The 23,090-nt window shown below is 42.0% G+C and overlaps 1 protein-coding gene across 2 annotated transcripts; it reads right to left on the bottom strand.

Moving 5' to 3' along the window:
• Position 1: 1 nt before the first annotated feature.
• On the bottom strand, positions 2–22,435 carry itpkcb (inositol-trisphosphate 3-kinase Cb). Of its 2 annotated transcripts, none has more exons than XM_054794485.1 (8): positions 22,111–22,435; positions 17,937–19,073; positions 5,162–5,261; positions 4,860–5,073; positions 3,405–3,609; positions 1,865–1,966; positions 1,636–1,707; positions 2–1,525 (listed from the first exon to the last, which is right to left on the bottom strand). In XM_054794485.1, the coding sequence occupies exons 2-8, from the start codon at positions 19,029–19,031 to the stop codon at positions 1,310–1,312; spliced, it is 2,004 nt and encodes a 667-aa protein (XP_054650460.1). In that variant the 5' UTR covers positions 19,032–19,073; positions 22,111–22,435; the 3' UTR covers positions 2–1,309. The 2 variants fall into 2 exon arrangements, with proteins under 2 accessions (XP_054650460.1, XP_054650461.1); XM_054794486.1 differs by lacking the exon at positions 22,111–22,435 and adding an exon at positions 19,174–19,320.
• Between the last annotated feature and the right edge of the window lie 655 nt (positions 22,436–23,090).

A 23,090-nucleotide genomic window follows, 5' to 3' on the forward strand; every position in this document is an offset into this window, starting at 1 on the left:
AAGACTACATACACGTGTCACATTTTCCAACTCAAGAAAATAAACCCTGACTCTTATCCATCTTATTTCCAGTTTATTGCAATCCGTTACCTTCATGACAAAGCAGGGATTCCATATCAAAATGTGACCTGTTGTTGTTGCTGTCATTTTCTGACATAAAAAATGCGCTTACAGAATACAAAATGTTACTGAATCCAGTTTCCTCACATTACAAAACTCCCAGTTAGAAAAAAAAACAAAAAAAAGAAGCCCTCTTAACTGTTCTCCACGCATGGAAGTAGAAGTCGCATAATACTTTGTAAACACAAATCCATGCCTCTCTGTGCCAGTTTGTTCACTTTTCAGAGGTGAGGATGACCCCTGATGATTTCCTGTTCAGTTCAGTTCAGTTTGAACAGTCTATGCATAGTCAAAGGACAACAGGAGGCCATTACTTTACATGATTATATAAAGTGCTCCACTGCGCCCCAATCAAAGAGGCAGCAAGCACTGGCCATTCATTTCCAGGATATCCATATGCTATTGCCGCTGTTTTCGTCGTCAATCATCAGCATTTGAGAAAACCCATCGCTTTAATGAGTTCATTCCAGTTTTAAGTCTTCCGTTTATGGCTCCAACGTCACTGGGACTGTTACACAACAGCGCACATATTCTTAAGAGTGTGTAAACCCGAGTGCTGCTTGCCAGTTTAAACACACAACAGAGGCACGGCTTGTTTTGTTTTGATGGCTCTCTGAGGATGAATAGTGCAACAAACAGACATGGCCGCCCGACTGCTGCTTGTATGTAGATTCATGAAAAACAAAAACAAAAACACAAAAAATCACATACTTTGACTTTCATTATTGTTATATAAAAATGGTTCTGGTAGAGGTCAGTGGGAGAAAAAAACAACAACACAGGCATTGTACAAAGAAGGTAAGCAGGTTATATAAAGGCCAGAAAAATTAAATAAATTTGTATTTACACTAGTTGCTGAACACAAAGTTTTGACCAGGGTTTTAGTGTTGCAATGTATTTAAATGCAATAACCTCCAAGGCAGCGAGAAAGGATTTTTAAAAGTCTTGTCGCTGCGGTTTACGCAGAGTCCAACCTCCAACCACAAGAGGGAGATGAGTAGTCTCATGTTGCAAGTGTTTCTAAGCAGACGAACAATGCTGGACCTTTGACAAATCCCACTTTGCAGTAAAGTCCTCCAAAAGGTACCACTGGAAAGATGTGTTGCATAAAGTGGAAGTCCACACTCTCCACTATCATCTTCCAGTGGTGAAACTCTCATATCCCCTCTTCCATAAAAAAAAATCCAACTCAAGATGTCAGAGACTGCGGAAGCATGGAGATGAAGATGTCTATGAGGTTGTCCAGTCCCCACAGGTAGCCATCTTCCTGGTTGCCCTCCACCCAGGGGGTCCTGTGGTCCAGAGTCTTGGGGGCGGGCAAGGGCACGGTCTTCCCAAAGTCGATCATCCACACTCGCGCCTTCCCTGAGGCGTCGTGCACAAACAGCAGAGAGCTTCCCACCACCTGGAAGAAGAAGAGACATGACGTCATGTTCAAGACAGAATGGCACTGACAGGGAAATGTCAACAAGTTCTTCAGGAATTTTGGTGTGTGTGTGTGTGTGTGTGTGTCACCTCGTGTGTCTTGAAGAAATGCGACTGCTCCAGCACGGATCGAAGCTCCTCCAGCCGCTGCAGGTAGAGCTTCTAGAGAGAGGAAAGAGAAAGAAAAAACGTTACAGTATGGACAAACAAAAAAGGATGTTTGACTACTAGGTGTATTTCTTTATATGATTGCCCCCACCCTCCCTCTGTACTCATTAAAGTTCATTATCATTCATTTAGAGAGCTGTTGGAAACACACCAGCGTCTGAGTGTTTCCGTCAACAAAGTCCTCCAAGGCCTGCATGACTTGCTCTTTGAGTTTGGTCGTCTTAAAGTTGGTGTTGCAGGTTCCATCGGCTTTCTGTAGGAGAAAAGACCCATGCATTTGAAGCCAGTCATTGCATGAAACATGTACTTTACTTCCAAGGAGATATATTTTTATTTTTTTCCATAGATTAACGAATGTCTTAGGTGTCTTAATAACATGTTTGTTCGGTCAAAATCCCCCAAGGATGAAGAATAATAGCACTCTCTTATTTCTACACCGCAGGATTACGGACTTCATTCAGCCTTGGATCAGCAGACAAAGCTCCTCTGTCCTCCCGGCCAATGGCTGGAGCCCCAAAAATGTAAATAAAATGAATATACTTTGCTCTGATGTCCTCTGTGACTGCCTGTTGATGTTATTGTACCCGACAATGTTGTTGTACCCGACAACCCAACAACACTGCAGCTCTGATTAGCTTTTGGCTTTGAAATGGAAGTGATTCAGTGTAGTCGACTCGCTTGTTACTAAGAAATTACTTGATAGAAATCTGAACACGTTTTCTGCCATGCACAGCTAACATAAAAAGTACTCGGGTATGTCATCTGACACTTGGTTGATTGAGTAGTCAAATGCTGTATGCGTGTACAAGCAATTAACACACGGGTTTTCCATAACAAACATATTACATAATAAAATGCTTTGCTTGCTTGTTGTGAAGACTTGATGGACTGGAACATTTTTATCAGTCTGGATGAAAAAAAAAATCTTTTACTTCAGTGGTTCCCAAACTTGTCAAAGTCGCATACCCCTTCAGATATTTGACTACTCCCTCCACACTTAAAAAAAACATAAACCTTTTTAATCTTCATTAACTTGAAATATTGAACATGATTAATTGCTGAATTAATTTTATAGTAAGTAAGTAATTCTGGTTCAAAAATTTGTATTTTGCATGCTCAAATTTTGCTACGTTTTATAAGTATGCGTCTTACATATCTTTTATTTCAGCCGAATGTTGGGATCCTTCCGTTTGAATGGGCTGAACTTGAGCTTCACTTTTGTCCATTGGCAATCGCTATGATTTAAGTCTGCATATTAATTTGCTAACAAATTGAAAGGGAAAGTTGAACAAACATGATAAAGCAGTATCCAAAGTGCAAAAATACATACAACCAACAATAAAGCCTCATTTTCTGGGGAATCCCCACTCTGACAGGTTTTCACAGTGCGGGGATTGGAACACCAATATAAAACTAACATAAGAATATAACAAGATTAAACACTATTAATGCGCAACATAATCATCAAACTTACATATTCATATAACTCACACGGGACAAATGAAGAACTTCATTCTCTGTCCGCTTTCTTCTTTATACTCTGACTATGCGCTCGGCGCTGAGAGGCATTCAGGGGCTCTTGTAATTTTGAGTTAGGCGCTAATTGTTTCATTTTTATTCACGTACCCCCTGTGACAATTGGTGTGCCCCGCTTTGGGAACTGAGGTTACTTTGCAGTGCAATCTTCTCACCTTGATGCCCTCAATGCGGAAGCCCAGGGTGGCCGTGGAGCTGAGCGTCTCCCTCCACTGCATGTATCTGGGCTTGAGGACGCCCTGTTGGGCCCTCTCCTGCACTGTAGGGGCCCCAGGGTCCACGGCAACCATCTTCTCGTACATGTCCTTTCGCAAGCGTGGACGTTCTCTCGCTTTCATCAGCTCTTCCTCCAAATAGGTCCTGACAACAAAAAAGTAAAGCACTTTTAATACTAATCAGTGATACGTTTAATTGTTATGTCCCTGCTTCCCTATTTTAATGATATTGTCCATCATGAAGACAACACTGTTATTACAGTATAGTGGAGACCTGGTAATTTGACCAATATTTTATATGCCTCTAATGTTTGAGGTGCAAGTGCAAGACCTCAGTTCAGTGAGCCTTAAAGGATTAATTCTGCTTTAAGAGTTAAGAGAAGAACATAAAAGAAAAAGTAAGGTGACTCACATTCAAAGCAGTAAGACACGTTTTTACTTAAAATACTAGAATTGTGAGGGGTGCGCTCACTTTTGTGAGATACAGTCAATCCTCGAGTTTCGTACGTCACAGTTTTCGGATGATTCGGTTTTTGTCACAATTTCTTGCTAAAATTTTGCCCAGGTTTTCATGCGCTTGTTGCCCCGTAATGTAGAGTACCACAAAACCAAGTACCCAAACAAAGCACTCAATGCGTTGCTGACTCACTGTCCATGCGTTGTTTTTTTTTTTAATTCAGTGCGACTGCCAAATAACCCGGCAAAGTTGTGTGTGCCAGCAAATTGCTAAAGAAGGGGAGAAACACTATTGAATTAAATTTTTCCAGGATGGGAAGGACGGGAAGTCCACATAAGGCCGCATAAACAATAATGTTCTATCCATTCGTCATTTATAATTACTTCACAATGTTTCCTGCATGTGAAACTATAATTATTCTCTATAAAAATGTATTTTTTGTTAGTATTTGTGGGTGTCTTGAACACATTCATTGAATTTACATGATTTCCTTTGGGAAAAATTGCCTTGGTGTTCGTACATTTCGGTTCTCATCTGACCTTTTGGAGCAGATTAATTACAAAAACCGAGGTTCCACCGTACTGTGGAAAGATAAGGTTGTTAGATTTCATGCAAGTGTAAAAATAAGTTAACCACCATTCATAAGCACCACATTCTTGTCACAAACCAGCTAAAACACGTTTAACTTTCGGAACAAGTGATGACATCTATGTTGAGGTTGGTAAAAAAGCTAAAGATCCTTTGATAGGCTACCCATTAAACTGAGCTGAGATCAATTTTGGTCCAATTATTTGGTCAAAGCAATTCTAATCAACCTTGTGGGCGACTATGGCAAGAGTGCAGACACTCGTGTATATAAAGGTTACATTTGACTGCAGATGCTGTTGCTTTCATCCAGCTTTCTAACATGATTGTGTTAGTGTCTTGCTCCTTCTCACCTGCTGCCCATCTTACAGTCCATGATGGAGGGGGAGTCGAAATCAGCCAGCAGATCATCCATTAGGTTATAGTCCTGCTCGTCTCTCTGCACGACCCCATAATAACCAGGCACGTAGGGCCGAAGCGTGTCCTTCATCAGCTTCTGTAGGCACTGCTGCTCGCACTCGCAGTATCGCTTTAACAGGCGACCATACTCCCCAGCCTGGAAGTTACCTGTGATTTGGTGAACACAAACCGTTAAAGATTAAAGCTTGTGTGGGAGTTATCGTGCATCCACTTCATGTGTGGTGTGTGCGCATACCTGCGTGGCCGGCAAGCTGCACCCAAGGGTAGCGCTTCTTGAAAGACACGACGAAGGGGGACCAGTGCACCATGGTCTTCAACTTCTGCCACGACTTATTCTGGAAAAGGGAAAGAAAGAAAGAGGTGTCATTGTCTTCTGACTACACTTGCAGGTCAGTCAGTCAAACTAAACACTGAGCTACGTGTGCGCACACACACATTAGTAGTAGACATTGGTCGGATCCTCCCCCTTTAGTCCACTGACAAAGCCCATTCATAAAACATTTACTAAAGTCGACAGTGTGGTGTCGTGAAACAGAGTTGTACTGTCTAAAAGAGTGTGTTATCTTTGTTGGGAAGTCACACAGCAAGGACAGTGTTCAGTTGAAGCTTTGACGCAAACAAGTGATTAGAACTCGGGGGAGTCATTTCTGTGTGCGTGTGTGTGTGTCATTTGTTTGGACTCTTACGGCCTATTTCTGAATTGTTGCATTTTCTTCTTAAACAAATTATGTGATTTCTAAGTAATGCTGCATTGGTAACAAAGACAAAAGAATAAGAAAGCCCAATTACGTGCCAAAAGACATTTATATGAGTAACAGGGGCCGCCAAATGAAAAGTAATTATTATTATAGCCATGTGAGCTGTGTAAATGCCTTCTTACTTCCTCCCTTCCTATCTCTGCCATGTTTACATGTCGGCTTGTGTCTACTCTCCTTGCATGCATTCTTTCCACAGCTGCTGTGTCGATACTCCGTCACAATAAAATGTGACTTCATGCAACAATATCCGCACAGAGCAGAAACAGCAGCCCTTTGTTTACCTGAAAAACAGGCTTGATTTGACTGCTTTGTAACACCAAAGTTGGAATGTAAACAAGCCATGTCAGTCAGCTTTTTAAATGAAGATGAATGGTAAGAGTTCATAATTAGAGCAGAACCAAACGGTTCCACGAGGCCGGTTGTAACAAACAATGTAAAGTGAATTTGTTCTTACTGTGCAGGCAATGTTTAAGTAACTGTCTTCCTGTCTTACACTGTAGTGTCATGGAAGTATAATGATGAGTTAACTACTGTAAAATAAAACTAAAATAAAGTAAAACTACGCAAACTTTCAGGATGGCTCATAATGGAGGGGTACTCAGGAAGGTGCAGACCAATGCTGTCCCCCGGTGGCATTTGATTGGTATTGCAGTTGTCGTATGACAAACTGCTGGCGGGTTTTCTCGCCATTTTCATGCTAGTCATACACTATTATGTCTGGTGACCGAGAAGTGCATAACACATGAACAAAAGGAAAAACCAAATTACAGTTACACCAGCCGGAAAGGGAATGAGTTCTAGGAATGTTATAGGAATTAAAGGATGAGCGAGTACACCACTATCTGTATCTGCATCTGTTCACCCATCTAAATTATCTGTATCCGTATCTGTTTTCAGAGGAAGTGGGCGTGGTTTACCCGGAAATGGTTGGGCCTTAAATAAGTACATTATTTTAAGTCTGAAATTGACAGGGACTGATCAGAAGTTGATGTATTTATTGTTCACTATTCAGCTATATGTGTACTGTGTATGTGTGTAAGTGATCTGCAAGACTTTATTATTTTTTTAATGATCTTTGTGAAGTTGGTGATTCATTTAAACATCCAGTGATAGCAAACGGAAATAATCTGTCAGCTTTGTTCACTGTATTTTTCTCAAAAGCACCGCATTCAGTACTACGACCAAAGTTTTTCTACTGACTTTACATCACCAGCCAAATTAGAAGCAAGCAGACGGAAAAAAACAAACCACAGGCAGAGACCGATGCAACACAAGCCGTTTACAGCTCTGTCTTGTCAGACGCACCGCGTACGTTACGAAACAAGTTTACCAAGTAGCTTTAGATACAAAACGAAATAGAGGCGAGCTGAGGAAAACCTAAAAACACCCGTCCGGAGTGGAGGCAGTGACCAATGTGACCTTTTAAACTCTGTCTTGCCAATTGCACCGCGTTCGTGAAGGCACGGCTCCTCTCTGGCTGCAGCCTGGTTAGGGAGGGGCGGTCACTCTGGCCAATCACAGAGCGTAAAGAGTGAGTACATAAGTAGCTACCCGATGAGGATTTTCCTTCAGCACAAGTATGGATAATGACGAGCTGTCCTTGTTTCATGCTCGTACTCGACAAAAATGCATTATCTGTAGTACCTTGCTCACCCCAACCTAAACTATGAGACGTCGTATTTTCTAAGGCACAATACTTCATGACAATGAAGTGACACTTTTTGTTAATGTGTTTTGCACTTCTCGGCCACCTTAATTATGATTTTGGCTAAATGCTATGTAGCTGCAATGTTAGCTGCTTGGTAAAATAATTGTGCATAATTGAGTGTGTAATTGACATTAAATTACTTATGTCACTCATGTACAGCACTGTGAGCCGTTTTTCCTGTGTCAGAGTGAGTTCCATTTCTAGTTGTCGTGCAAGTGGCGTTGACGCATTAGATGCGCACTAAGCCAAAGTCATGACAGTCGGTCAGACAACACGTCAATGTCAGAAATCAAGATCCGAAGATTGGGCTGCGAGTATTGAGAGTGACTAGTAGACACCTGTGGACTGAGCCTTCAGTTGCATCATTCGAGTAACCGCCGCACAATCCAAAACAACGTCACGCTGACGAAACACTAGAGCGTTAAATGTATTGCATCATTGTTTTTGCAATATGCAGACTGGCTTTCTCAAAAAAGTTGATGTCCTTTTGCCCTTTAGACATTTGTGACTCACCACCTTTTTTTTTGGGGGGGGGGGGGGGGGGTGTTGATGTTTTCCCTCTATGGTCATGTCCTTATGGTGGGCCAATTGGTCACACTAATTACAAGTATGACGGGTGTGACTCTTCATCCTTCTAACACATGCATGCTAAAGCCGTAGAACAATGAAGGTCCTCTATTCAAAGTCGGGTGCCAAAAAAAACAATTGTATTGTTGGAACTTTGCTATAGTATTGTTCTGTTAGTCTTTCACCATTGAAGTTTTATGCTCCAAAACTATACAACTCTTATGACCCTGCTTGAATTTCAATGGTTAATCAAACACCTGCGCAAATTTACAGCAAAGCACTTGAAGTATTCTAAGGACAGATGTGTTTCTCAACCTCACTGACAATGGAGGAAGACACACAGCCCCACAAACAAAACAATAAGCCAGCAGACTACGCCCCTCACCGTCAGTGAACAGTCTCCACTGGTGGGCCACAAGGTGGTATGGCTCCCTCTTGTCCCTGAATCCTTCCAAAACCTTGATTTCTCTCTTACCGTGATTTGGCCTCCCGGTCGACTTGTGTAGACTTGTACTGCCTGCTACATAATCCTCCTGTCAAATCTTAACATGGAGCACCCTCAGGTTCTCTGCAAGCTTTTTTTTGGTACAATTCCAAACAAAACAGGTCCTGCGTCAACATCCCTTTGCATCCTAATCAACCTAGTCTGATTTGTTTTCATGAATAATTTGAATTTCCCTTCCGTCTTTCTCTCTTTCTTCACCGTCTCTCCCACTGATATGTCTTCTTTCTTTGTTCTCTCTCATTATCCCCACTAGAGCCCCCACACCGAGCCAATCTCTTAGCCGCATGGGGGTAGGAAGAGCGAGATCCCTCCATTCCCTCCCACTGCTCATCTTCAGTCTGGATGGTGAATTCCACAGTGGTGTGTAAACCTACAGGAAGTACGCATGTAGGTGCAAATTGCATGTTGTGCAAAAGTATAGTGGCAGGTTGTGGTTGGGGGTTAAGAAAGAGCAAGGGGAGGTTACATTTGGAAAGGAATGGAAGTCAATGTAATGTACCTTGAAGTGACGGAAAGTTGTGCGTGTGCCTTTGCGCGCGCGTGTTGATGCAGAACCTGTCAGACGACAGTCATCCGCTAAAGGAATGACTGCTCGTGTGCAGTCACAGTTGTTTGCATAAACTGTTCCAAATTTTCATCGTAACTTCTTTATATCAAAACCACATCCCTTTGCCCCATATTGTCTGAGCAGTTTGTGACCATCCAAATGCGTTTGAATAAATTTGGCACAAACAACAAAAGCCCCAGCAGTCATACAAGTCCTACAAGCTTCTGCAACCTTTTCGAGACAAATATGCGGAATCAAATGGCTGGCTGGCTGGCATGCATGACGTCTTGCAAGATCACAGCATATCTGTGCATGTAAAGGATAAACTCAACCTTGTTTTGCATTTTCTTTTTTTGTTAGCTGTTGTTTTGAATGTAATGCTGAGGATGGGCATAACAATGGATTACTGTAAATGCTTCAATGCTTCAGTCACCAGGTGCGTGGTTTACGGGGTCTCTATAGTGCCAGTTCAAAAACATTAGCGTTAAATCACTGTGGCTGTAGGAAACCTCTGAATGTTTTTTGTTTTTTTTTAATTAACTCCACAAGATGGCAGCAGCTGTATTTGAAGTATCATGAGTGGTGAGCATCCAGCAGCTAAATCTATCTCTGCATGCGCTTTAAAATGTTGGTTGTGTCAACTGTTGAAACTCATGCATGTTACAAATGGCAAAGAGAGCTACTCAATAACAACCCCGCTCTAATTATCACACAGCAGAGGCGCTAATTTATGATCTGAAGAACAGCAACATGAGGTCGGCTAATGCTAACAGCGATTAGCATAATTCTGCTTACTGGCATGGAAGCAGGAGCTCAGAACAGCCAACGTAAAATTCCTCCATTCCATTAAAATATCTCTCCAGGCTCCTCAGTACTCAGTACAGTTGAAAATAAAAACCAAAGAAGAAAGTAATGTGTTGTTCATTGCAGAGTTAGAAGCGATTAGTAGCACGATTTCCCTCTTCTGCCACTTATTGTCCATGACAGTGAAGGCATGTTGTCAATAACTGTTTGCTTCTCCAACTAATGGATTCAAATATTTTGCCCAGCAGACAGTGGGCGTGATGAGTGGGACTAAAAAGAAAGCACATATGGCTCTTAAGCATACAAATGCATATATACATACATACAGTATATATATAATAGGAAGAGCATGTCTATGCTACAGTTTAAGTTTCACTGTGCGTAATCTTATCTTGGCTTACACCATTTTTCCTCTTGTGTTCTGTTCCACTGTGTGTCATGACATTCTGAGGGAAAATATCAATCTTTTACTAAAGGCTGAATGTGTGCGTGTAGGGCGTTAAGCAACACGCAAATGTAACAGTCAAACATCAGAGACAGTCTAGATACTCTCGGTGCCATGCTGCGATCAAGAAATGGAGAAGAAGAAGAAGAAGAAGAAGAAGGGAAAAAAAAGCACCATATACGGCAAAGACGTCGCCTAGCAACCCACTTTGCCTTCAGCCCAATTTTCCATGACACACACGCTGAACTCTGAATAGGATACGCCATCGCAAACGAGAGCGTGCATGTGTGAGCAAGTATCTGCAGCCATCAGAGCGTACCAACTGTAACTGGTTTGGTCGGGAGCTGACAGGGCAGCCGCCGCTTTCTCCGGGCCGACGGCGGCCATGACGCACGCCCTCTCTCTCTCTCTCCCTCTCTCTCTCTCAAACCGACACAAGGGCTTTTTACTCAACTCGGAGGACAAAATGTGACCATTAAAGCCCTGCTCTTATCTGAAACTGCTCAGAGTGCGTCATCCTGTTTGTTACAACAGCTCAAGTGTGTTCAGGTTGCTAATTTCCGGGCCGTGGATGTAATAGCCAGTAAATGACAGCGTCCACTCATCGAGTGGAGATGCTGAGTGTTCACTCTAACTTTAAGTCAGGCATTATGTGGAGAAATGCAGACAAGAAATCACAATTTTTTGCAAACACACTAAAATGATCACACAATATTTCAAGATATACGAGTATGAATCTGACTTGTTCTGTTAGCGGCAGCTTTTACTTTCACTGTTTCTCTGTAGTTGCGGACCATGTCTTTGTATTTTGATTTACCACACAAGCTTAAATATTTCAACGTAATACAACTACTGTAATCTCTAGTTAAAAGCCTCTATTCTATTGATTATTGTAGTCTCCTGTAGTCGCAGAGTACAGTAGCTGCATTTTGAAGTATCCAGCAACTTTATTTACCTCTGCATGCACTTTAAAATGCTGGTTATGATACTCAGCTGCTGAAGCACATGTGTGTTACACTTGCCATACTGTTTTTTTTTTTTTTCATTAATAGGTACTGTCTAGTAACACTGCATTAAAGTGTGCACACAATAACTGCCTGTTCAGTGTTCAGTTCAAAATGAGCTTCAAAATTAATCTGGATTCTAAATCCTCTTTTTGAGATTGTCAGCTGGGATAGGCTCTAGCATACCCTCGCGACCCTAATGAGGAGAAGCTGCATAAAAAATGGATGGATGGGAGGACCGGAAGACAGTTTTGCGCATGTACATAACACATAACACATAAAACAAAATTACTGCAGCAGCTCGTTTAGATAAACTGTGTTCCCTCGTTTATCCCGGGGGATAGGTTCCAAAAATAGCCCGCAATATGTGAAATCCGCGAAGTAGCCAACTTGATTTTTTTTGTTACAATTATTATATATGTTTTAAGGTTGTAAAACCCCTCACAATACACTGTATACACTTTTCTCAGACAGGCTTTAACAGGCATGTATCCTTCTTCAAACATATTGTTGCTGGATCCTCGTCCTCCTTCTCCTCCTCCAACCAATGATTACTTTACTGTATTCCGTAATGGCGCCCTACAGCCGCGTAATGTCTACCTTCCTTCAGCATGTCTACAAGTCCAACTTTTTGTGCGATGGTTCGCATCTTCCTCTGCCTTTTGGCTACAGAACGTTTCATGGACATTTTGGGTTTTGTCGGGGAGAAAACGTGCAAACAGAGTTCAGCGTCTCTGCAAGCTGTTTGCTAGCAATCAGACAACAGGAAACACGGCAGTTCGGCACGATGGAGACTGACTGACAATGGTCTACAGCCAATCAGGTCGCAGAACACAATGGCCGGGTTCCCCCAAGCCAATCGGGACACAGAACACAATGCGCGTTCATACGCTATAAAAAACAAGGATGCAACGCATTTTGAGCGAGATGCTACAACAACAAGAAACGTTCCCAAAGGTCACGGTGAGTTATGTCTTATTATTGCTACTATATTAGGTAACACTAGACACGACTATAGTGGTGTTATGTTTACAGGGCTCTAATAATGTTATTATTAACATTTTTAGAAGGTCATAAACAGTTTTTTTATGGTCTAACAATGAAAATATTGGCTTTATTAATATTGAATCCTACTTAGCGGATATTAACTTACTGCGGGTGGGGTCTGGAACTAATTAACCGGTGACCCGGCGACTGCATATCGATATTTTGTTTCCAAAGAAAGTATCAATCTTTCAGCTGCAAGTATTGATACATTAAGTCCCATTCAAATACCTCATGTTCCGTCTGGAAGCGCGATTAGCTCAGCTAGCCGCTACAGTCACTATCGAGCATTTCTAGCAAGTTACCGAGATGCCGGTTCCTCTTCCGGTTCACGCAGTCAGCACAAGAGAGATAACGGCGGCTGTAGACATTAGTCTAGCACCTCAGTGCTTAAAACCAGATATGTGTGGGAGCACTTTGGATGGAAGTATTGTGGTTGGCAAGCTGTGTCGTTGGAATGTAAAATAGTTGGGAAATACCACCTCAAACGTCAGCACCTGTACAAGGGAATGCTAGCAGAGGAACCCAAGAAGAAGCTGCGGCGGGATCCAAAACAGACCATGCCGTCACTTGAATTATTGGCTATTTTAGAGAAACCATGGTACCATGTTTGCTTACATGGTCTACCGCATATGTTCAGTGTCCAACTAAAAAAGCTGTCAAATACCCTGTTGAAAACAGGCCACTTGATACAGTACACTGCACTTCATGTGTACTCTTTTCAAAGGCTTGTAAGCCAAAATTTGTCTTCTTGTTGGCGCAAAGGGCTCCCTTCCGTCTGGCTTAGTCTTCACAAGGATGCATTTAGGCACCAAAACACGGTACCATTTGATTTTCCTGAAGCTTAACTCATTAGTACAAAGAATTTGATCGCTACATACGTAAGTACCAAATTGTAGGGCCCTACAAAATACATTTTAGTTTTTCCCCAAATTATTTTACCAGCAGAAAGTGTGTCCTATCAGAACCTGCACGTCGTCAGTGGGCATTGGAAAATGGTCCTTACATTATAAAATGGTTGTCACGTTAAAACATACTCATCCAGCCTAAACTAAGCCAACCCCGTAAGCTTCCATTCACGCTCCGTGACAGAGGAGTTTCCGAGGTTGTTCGCCGCCGTTTCGACATGTTTAGTAGTGTTTGTGATGAGATTTCCGTCACGATTGAGCGGCCCACCGGGCAGATACTTCCCCGCACTAACTTTCCCTCTTCTCACGATGGCATAGTTTCCGCGTTTGACAGTAGATTCCGTTTTTATTGGTCAATTCCGCGATTCCGTTAACACGGAAATCATAGGGCCCTAAAATTCCGTACCCATCCCTAAACGCCACATCATATCTACAGCCCAATTGCTGAATAACAGCTCAGAACCATACACAATACCCCCATCGCTACAAATGTGAATGAAAACAGAAGATTAAAAAATATGCCCGAATGGGGGAAAATGTCAACAAAAACTGCTGTAGGTTCAGAAATCCTGGCCATTCTGCTTATGTCTCTGGGTTTTTTATTATCGGAAAAAAACAGTCTCTCCCCAGTTTACACCCAGCCCTCTTTGTGGTTTAGGTAAATAAATGCCCCAGCTATAATTACAGTATTTACTGTACCTAGCTAACAAACCACTGCCAATCAAAGATGGATGGCAGAGTAATCTTTCAAGAATGTAATAGCTAGAAAAGCACTCGGAGAGCGCAGATCTCCACCAAGCGGCATAGTTCCCCCCATATTGTATTTACAACATAAACATTAGTCCTACATTTATTTTATCTACATATTTACATTGCTAATGTTAGCATGTGCTAGCATGCCAATGTTAGCATGCTAACACCGAGCATGATAGTGGTAAGTGTTTATATAAGTGTCTAGCTATGAAAATGGCTAAAAATGCTACAATGCTAATGTTAACATTCTAGCAATGCTGGCATGCTAACACATAACATAATAGCGCTAAGTGTTCATATATGTGTCTAGCTATGAAAATGGTTTAAAATACTATTATGCTAATGTTATCATGCTATCAATGATAACGTTTGCATGCTAACACCTAGCATGATAGTGCCTAGTCTTTATATAAGTGTCTACCTATGAAAATGGCTAAAAATGCTACTATGCTAATGTTAACATGCTAGCAATGCTCACATGCTAACGTCAATGTGCTAACACCTAGCATGATAGTGCCAAGTGTTTATAAATGTGTCTACCCATGAAAATAGGTAAAAATGCCAGTAATGCTAACACAATAACGTTAGCATGCCAACACCTAACATGGTAGCGCAATGTACCAGGAAGGCTAAATGTCCCGAATGGGTTTCAAATTTTGACTTTGGAACGGTCTGAATCGGTAAAGAAATGTTGACGTAGTTAAAACTCTTTAGAACAAAGGCTTTTTGCATTGCACGGGAATGTCAAAAAAGTGGGAATTCTTGGTATGTGGAACGGTCTGAATCGGTTGAGAAATGTGGAAGTAGTAGTAGGTAATAGCAGTTTTATGGAAAAGTGTGAATTTTGGGAGAAAAAAAATCTGTATAAATATAAGTAGCCTGAATGTCCCAGGTAGCCTGTTGGAATGGCTTTAATCGGTTGAGAAATGTGGCAGTACTAGCAGGTAATTAGTTTTAGGTAATTTTGTGAAAATTTTGAATTTTGGATTTTGGATCACCCCCAAAATTGAATCAGTTCTTCCATATCCCTTTTCCGACAATTCCTGAACATTTCATCCAAATCCATTCAGAACTTTTCAAGTTATTTTGAACACAGACAAACTGACAAGACTGTCAGATAAACGCCGGCAAAAACATAACCTCCGCGCTGAGTTTGCGCAATTAAAAGAATTAATGGACGGGTAAGTAGGGTGAACTGTTCAGTAGCAGTAATTTGGACTGGATTACTTCAAAAAATAGAGTACAACTATTAATGGCTACTTCATTTTGGGCAGGGCGTAACACTTGTGAGCTTGTGGCTAGCATTGTTTAACACTCAACATGTGCAACAACAGAGACGCAAACTCACTACAAGGCCGTCTGCAGCCGAGACATCCTGTTTTTTACAAGGTGTCATTCCAAGAATTTCTGTCACGTAGTGTGACAGCTTCCGCAGGAAAACATGAAACTTTCTTTTTTCCAAAAAGTCTTTGTGTCAGTGCCTTGGAGATTGCTTTGACAGCAAATGTTAAGTAAACAGCAGCAGAGCTGAATTGGGGGTTGGCGTGCATTGAGGGTTACAGTAGGCCTTATGATGGCACTGTGTTTAATATGTATGTGCAAATGTGTGCTACTGTGTACATTTTTTCAATGTTAATCAAATTGTGTTGTTTAAGAAATGTCATATTGCTCCTAAATGCTGGGCTCCGAGTGAAAACGCTAACCGTACAGCCCTGCAAAGCCTTGTGATTTTAGCTGGAACTAGAAAAATAGGAGTTTCCACCGAGAATGAGTTTACGCTGCAAAGTTCAGGGGACCAAATATGATTTGTTTGCGCTGCGTTTTAAGAAGTGTAGTGAAGACTACGGTGATGTGTGGATTCATGGGGTGAGCTCATCCAGCTGGAAGGACAGAAGGAGGTTTGTCCTTCACGATCTTTGGGACTTTGCCGGTTGATCGCGAGAATATTAGAAAAAAAATGTATTATTACATCAGTGCCCTCCCGGACAGTGACCAACAGGCACGTATTTTGACCACTGAACACACCCGTACGCCTTTCCGCTCTCCAGGCACGCAACCCGCAATCTCCAGCCAGGAGCCCAGTCCCCAAAACCCCGACCGGAGGTACCACGCAACAGTAATTATTGCACGTTGTGACTCAAAAACAGCCTTTGCTACCTCAAAATTAAGGCACAAAAAAAACACTGCTCATTTGGACTGACCGTTGTCACGCAGCCCCTCTCCCCTCAACCATCATCGCTTCGCTCTCCCATGACACCGAGCCAACAAGCCATGTATAATTGATGGGGGCACATCACTGTTATGGTATCATGATCAAATAGTCCATTTTGCATAATAGAGGAGCTGCAGGGGTGTGAAAACAAGGACCACCGGGCTGAAGAACAGTTTTTCCCCAAAAGGCATAATAACCACACTGAACTCCGAACCGCACTGACGCATCCCGCGCCCCCCGTTCTTCCCTCTATCTCCAAATGTGCAATATCAAATAATGTATGACTGAAACACTGTGCAATCTCTCTGTGTACACTGTGTGATAACATACCACCGACTTGTGTTCACGAACATATCACCTCCTCACCTTTTCTTGAACTGATATTTTATTCCATGCCGTAAATGTGTATATATTGTGTACTGTGTATATTTCTTTCTGAGTATACAGAAAAGAAGTTGCTTTAAATCTCACTGTATGTCTGTATAGTGACAATAAAAGGCATTCTATTCTATGAAAACATTGTCCATACAGTTAATAAAACCTACTATGATGGCAACAGTTTGACCCTGGAACAAACTGATTTAACTTCCATTATTTTTTAATTGGAATAATGAATGGTTGTCTCAAAAGAACCCTGAGACGGCTTGTGTTTGACCTTTCAGGTTCAAGTGCAGACCAAACTCCAGTTGGCTCATAGAATGGGGTAGATCTGGTTTATGACTAAGAAAGGATGCGTAGAAGTATGTATTTATGTTTGCAGATAAAGTCATCGTTGTACGTTCCACACTTTGTCATGCTGCTGTTCTTGCACACTATTTAGAAAGCTGACATAAGGCCATCCAGCAGGGGAATCTGGATTCACTACCTGTGAAATGTGGCCTAAATGTCTTCCTCTTCTCATGTCAGCAGCAACACTTGAGAAATGGTCGTAATTGAGGAAGTAACAGATTTGACATAGCTGGCGTGTCGTCACCATGCTTAAGTGTTCACAACATGGGACAAACATCTGAGCAGCATTTAAGCCATGTGTGTATGTGGTCCTGCACAGGTGCGTCTAGTCGTCTGAGTCACCCAATAAATAAATGGTCCTCGGATTATGGAGTTCCGTGTTGCGTCGTTTCGTGGTTACGCATGCGCTCCTGTAAATTAAAAATGGAATTTTGGTCCGTAAACACAAGACCCGCTCGACGAGGAGGTGCCGGATCAACAACAATCTCTTTATCGCAAACACAAAACAGGCTGAACCGCATCAAAACAACATCAGCAAACTCAACTGTCCCCTCTACACGCAGCCACACACACAGTCAGGACACATGTCACGTTCACTGACGCTCGGAAATCACAGAACTCTTTAACAGCACACATAACTGCCAGGTCGCTGGTCCTCTGAAAGCGACAGTGATAACTTTATTACTGTGTTTATGTCTTTCATGTGTTCTGTGTACCGTGTGAGTGACTTGAAAGTTATTTTGCGTATAATTTGGGTGTAAGATCCGGCTTACTGTACATCAGTCTACAAACAGAACCCGTGCCTAGCCTGAGGCCCATCTGTATTGTTCTTTGCAAACATATAGGAGGAATGTGTTTGACACATGCCTAAGATATGTACTACAATTTATGTGTTATTGAAAAAACAAATGCAAAGATGAGCATTTCAGCAAGCAGCTCAGCAGCCAACAAATTAGGTGCTAAATGAAACGAATAGTGGTCCATTGTCAAACAACAACACGGGCTAAGGCTGAAGAGGTCACTTACCACCGAGCCATCGTCCGGACTGCACAAGGACCTGGTCGGGGACAGGCTAGACTCGATGTCGCTGCCGGTGAAGTCGTCCTCAGACTCCTCAAAGGACGAGGCTGAGGACAGACCAAGGGAAGAGGAGTTGGACAGCTTCCTCGGGGAACGCATCAGTGCCGGGGACCCTCCGCAGCCACTGTCGGAGCAGGGGGACTCGTCGTCCGGGTGAAGTTCAAAGCACGACCCGCTACGTATGGTGAGCTTGGTTGGTGACTCCTGGGGTCGACTGGGGCTGGGGTCTCGTGTGATGATGAGTTTAGGTATGGTCCCTGGGAACGTTTGAATCTGGGGAGGCTCATCAGTGTCCGTTTGCATTTCAATATCAGCCACAGTGTTTGTGTCTTCGGTTGATGAATGTGGACAAGGGGCAGCGACCAAATCACTTTTAATCAAATCGTCCACTTTCAACAACCCACTGTCCACACCTGACTGTAAGTTTGTTAAAGTCCGAGAAGTGTCCACCTCGGTCCCGCTCATTTCTCCAAATGGTGACGCCACACAATTCTGGCTGATTCCCCCCAGCGGCTGCTCTTCCATGATCCTGCTCGGGAGGTCCGATGCATTGTCCTCCTGCACGGCTATCGTCTCCTGAAAGCCTGCAGCGCTAACTTCACCGCTCCGCCTTTCAACACCTGGTTCATCCGACGGGGCACCAGTCCTATCCCCGCTTTCGGCACACGTTTGACTGCTCACATCTTGGCTCTGCGGTGCCACCAAAAAGCCACCGGCAGCGACTCGCTGCTCCTCTGCCGCCGACACGGCCTCGTCTCGGGGTAACTTTCCCTCCCTGCGTTCGAGACGAGCGGCTGGATCTCCGGCTCCGCTTTCCCAGCTAGGCTCCGCTCTCGTCGGGCTGGAGTCTCGCTTTCTCCTTCCCAAACACGACAAGGCTTGGTTTTTCATCGGGTTCCCGTGTAGCCGGAAAGTACGACGCTTTCTCCCGCTCCTTAAGCTACGATTGCGGAGCGGCAGGCTCGCCTCACTGGCTTTCCATAGCGCTCTGCCGGGGGTGGTGCTGGTGCTGTGCGAGGGAGTCGAGCGAGTTTGACCCATCTCGCTCGCCGTAGAAGTGAGCAGCTCCAGACACACCCTTGGCTGTGGATTGCGAAGATAAAAAGTTGAAACCGAATGCAGCATGACCATTAGTATGTGCAGCATAGCATTAGTCATGCAGTCTAGCCTCGGAAAATCTTACATTCTTCCTTCAGTCTTCCTGTATATGGCCTCCGTGGAAACGGGGGACTTCACTACACTGAAGTGCATTTGAAAAAATACTATTTACTTAATTGCACAAATGGCAAAACAGTAATTACTCCCACAACGCCCGTTCACTAAAACAGATACAATTACCTGAGGGATATCAAACGGTTGAGAAAAGCGTATTAATTTTTTATTTTAAAACAATCAGACTTCACCAATGTAACACTGCCCTCCTGTGACTGGACAATGCAACAGCGCCTCGCCAAATCTTCTGGATCTTCTTCAGAAAGGGCTGTAAGGGTCGAACTTCACCCTTCACCATTCTTACTTTGCATAACATTGCCAACGCAAGACTGGGTCATATCTTAAAACTTTTACTTCACCGACTGGTAGTCATTAATGAAGTCATAAAGCCATACAGCCAGATGAAAAAGCACTACGTTAATAGTAGTCACTTATCTATACAACAGGAGTACTCTACTGTTGTCAGGAATCTATTGCAAACCTGCTAGAAAAAGATCCTCTATATGACAGGAGCACGTTTCTGTTTTCTGGAATCTACTGCAAAAGCAAAAGCGAAAGCGAAAGAGCCTCTGGATGACAGGAGTGCTCTGCTGTTGTGAGCAATCAACTGCAAGCTAGCCAAAGGTCCTGTGTATGACAGGAGCACGCTGATGTTTTTAGGAAGCTACTGCAAAAAGGCTAGCCGAAGATCCTCTTTATGACAGGAGGACTCAGGTTTTAGGAATACAGTCGTCCCTCACTACATTGCGGTTCGAACATCGCTCCCTTGCTGTATCGCGTTTTTTCCAAAATTTATAACAAAATGATCGCTGTTTCATGGTTGACTCTGGCCGATTATTCGAAAATATTGAAAGACAAGCTATGTAGTATTTTGGTCACTGGGCGTCAGTAATGTCACACTGATGAGACATTACAGTACGTTAGATACAACAAAAATGGTAGTAAAGGATCCTTTACATGACAGGAGCAATCTGCTGGTTTTAGGAACATAACAAACACTACTGAAAGATCCTCCAATGACAGGAGCGCATTTATGTTTTTAGGTATCTACTGCAAAAAAGCCATACTCAAAGATCCTACAGCAAAAACACTAGTGAAAGATCCTCCAATGACAGGAGCGCATTTATGTTTTTAGGAATCTACTGCAAAAAAGCCATACTCAAAGATCCTACAGCAAAAACACTAGTGCACGACATTTTATCAGACAGGAGTGCTCTGCTGTTTTTAAGGAACGACTACATAAACTAGTCAAAGATCCTCGATGTGACAGGAGTTTTTAAGGACCTCGTGCAAAAGTTTTTGGCTCTTTTTAGGAATCTGCTGCAAAAAACCTTCGTCCCTCCCACGTTTTGAAATGAACTCGCAGGCGGTTTCATTAAAATACTGGACAGTCTTGTAGTTCAGCTACGAGAAGAAAAAAAACAAAAGACAATGACAGACAATGGATCGGGCCCAATTTGAATAACAACAAAAGAAAGAATTTTATGAATCATGATAGGCATGCCTGCAATTAATGTTCATTTCCATTACAGCAGCAACCATTTGCCAGTTCATGCATTTCCGGATGAAAGGGAACTGGATAAACAACTATTTGCCATGTTAACTATAATCATAATAATTCCGTACACTTTCCCCATAATATTATGACTTTAATCTGGTAAAATTATGACTTTCCCCCTCATAATGTAATATAATATAATAACATAATAATGTGACAACATTATTCTCACAACTTTATGATTTGATACTTTCTAAAGTTGCATTTTGTTGCAATTTATTGCCATAACAATAATAGATTAAAAATTTAATAATTAAATACCAGTATGATACTGATCTTAACTTTATTCACTATTCTATTTTTCTTTTATCTTCTTTCACCGGTTTATCTTGTTTAAGACTAGGCTTGTTGTGATATTGTTATTTATTATTAGTGTACTGTTAGTTTACAGTTTTCATTTTTGATGTCCACTTGTGCAATGACAATATTCTATGTTACATCCTATTTGTACAATATTATGACTTTATTCTAGTAAATGGATGTTATTCTTCTAACATTACAACTCTAGTCTAGTAAAAGTATTTATATTTTTTGTAAAAGTACATTATTCTTGCAAAATGATCATTTTTCCCCTCTCATTACAGTACATGCTCTCGTAATATTTAAATTTTTTAAATTTCGTTTCCTTTTCAGTGTGGTACAAATGACTGACTGAATTACTCATTCAGATACATTATATGTTCACACAAACTGTATGTATGCTGCAGTTTAATTTCATCCATTTAAAAAGGTACGCTGGAAGAGCAAAAGAGCTTGCTTTATTTTCTGTCATGCACTGGAGGGAATGCTTGCACAGCGGAAATGAGACTGGGAGGATAACAATGGAAAGAACTGATCATTTCAAGTGACATACTGGCATGCACGTTCTTGTGTAATTCAAATTAAAAATACTACAAGTAAATGACTCAGGGTGAGTTGGCTGATTGAATGCTCAACAGTTCTTTCCCACCAGCTCGGGGATGATTTGGGACTTGCCAAGGAAACTTTTACATGAAGAGAGTAAATGACAGATGATGCACTTTCATATTTGCCAATTTGGAAAAGAATGTGGGAACTTTGCTCGTTATTTGAGTCAGAGGGGTTCCAGGGAACATCTCCATAAACATTGAAGGAGTAAGATTGAGTAAGATCTTCCGACTTTGCAAATGTAAACATGTGATGTACTTAAACATGTTGAAAATGTATCCATACAAACACGACATCACTATGAATTTGTGTTAGAGATCACGATCCGAGTAAATAAGGTCGCTATTAACATAAAGTATGGTACATTGACGTACAGAGTCAAAACGATTTAGGCAACAATAAATCTTAACAGTATGAGGGGGTAAAAATAGTATGCGATCTTACCTGGCAGTTTCCGTTCTGGTATGTGAGAAGTAGTTATTATGGTGTCAGCTTAAAACCTCCCCGATGCCTTGAAAAGGGGTTGTGCCAAGTTTGTAGTCTGGTGCCGACTAGTAGCACACTACATGCGGTTACTGTGAAAGAGGAAACGCCTGTCAACAACACACACAGAGCGGCTTGACTACTTCAGGGCTTGCGGTTAAAGGACTGCAGCTAGCTTGACACGAATTCAATAATGTTAGTTCAAATTGTAGCTAAAACACTTTTAACACACCAATGTAAATTAAGAAATTTCGAAAATGAAGTGTTTCAAATGAAGTACTTAAAAAATGGTTTTACGCGGCGGCTTCATAACTAAACTCGCAAAAGGCTTTGTTTCCATTTCCGGTCACGTGGTTTTAAGTGTCGCCTTCATGTTGCCCTCACGTCCCCCTAAACAGTAAACATGTACAGTGCTTTATATGTCGAAAATACTTGACCTTAAACTTAAACAAAACAAAAAATAATGCTATTAGGTAATTACAGAAAAGACACTCAAAGGCAAATAAAAACAGATGGGTAAACCAGGGGTGTGCAAAGTCTAGCCGGGGTGGGAGCGGGAGTCATTTGCGCTAATTTTTTAATGGACCACGGCACATTCTAAAAAACATTAAAAAAAAACATCAAATAACATAACATATAAAATAGTAACAAAAAGATTAAAAAAAAAAAAAACAGTAATAAAAACAGAACAACTCCTTATTTTTATCTCTGTGGTTGTCTTCTTAAAATATTGTCCCAGGCTCGTCTGGAAGGATCACCTCATCTTCGCTCTCCAGATATCCTTGTAACAGCACACGGAATTCATGACCCCTTTTGCATTCATTCAGATTAAACAATCTTTGTCTTTAATGATGGTCGCAACAGTCGAACGGTTCGGACTGAAAGAGTAACCAATATTGGTGGACGTTTCTCCTCTCTCTCTGAGCTTTTTGTGATGTTCA

The sequence above is a fragment of the Dunckerocampus dactyliophorus genome, chromosome 12 (genome assembly GCF_027744805.1).
Source record: "Dunckerocampus dactyliophorus isolate RoL2022-P2 chromosome 12, RoL_Ddac_1.1, whole genome shotgun sequence".
NCBI lineage: Eukaryota > Metazoa > Chordata > Actinopteri > Syngnathiformes > Syngnathidae > Dunckerocampus > Dunckerocampus dactyliophorus.

Excerpts from the sequence above, each read along its gene's own strand:
- itpkcb (XM_054794485.1), bottom strand. The coding sequence starts at position 19,031 with ATGGGTCAAACTCGCTCGACTCCCTCGCACAGCACCAGCACCACCCCC. Across the intron at positions 3,610-4,859 it reads GACTGTAAGATGGGCAGCAG|GACCTATTTGGAGGAAGAGC; the intron begins GTGAGAAGGAGC and ends TTTTGTTGTCAG. Across the intron at positions 1,526-1,635 it reads ATTTCTTCAAGACACACGAG|GTGGTGGGAAGCTCTCTGCT; the intron begins GTGACACACACA and ends TTCTTCTTCCAG.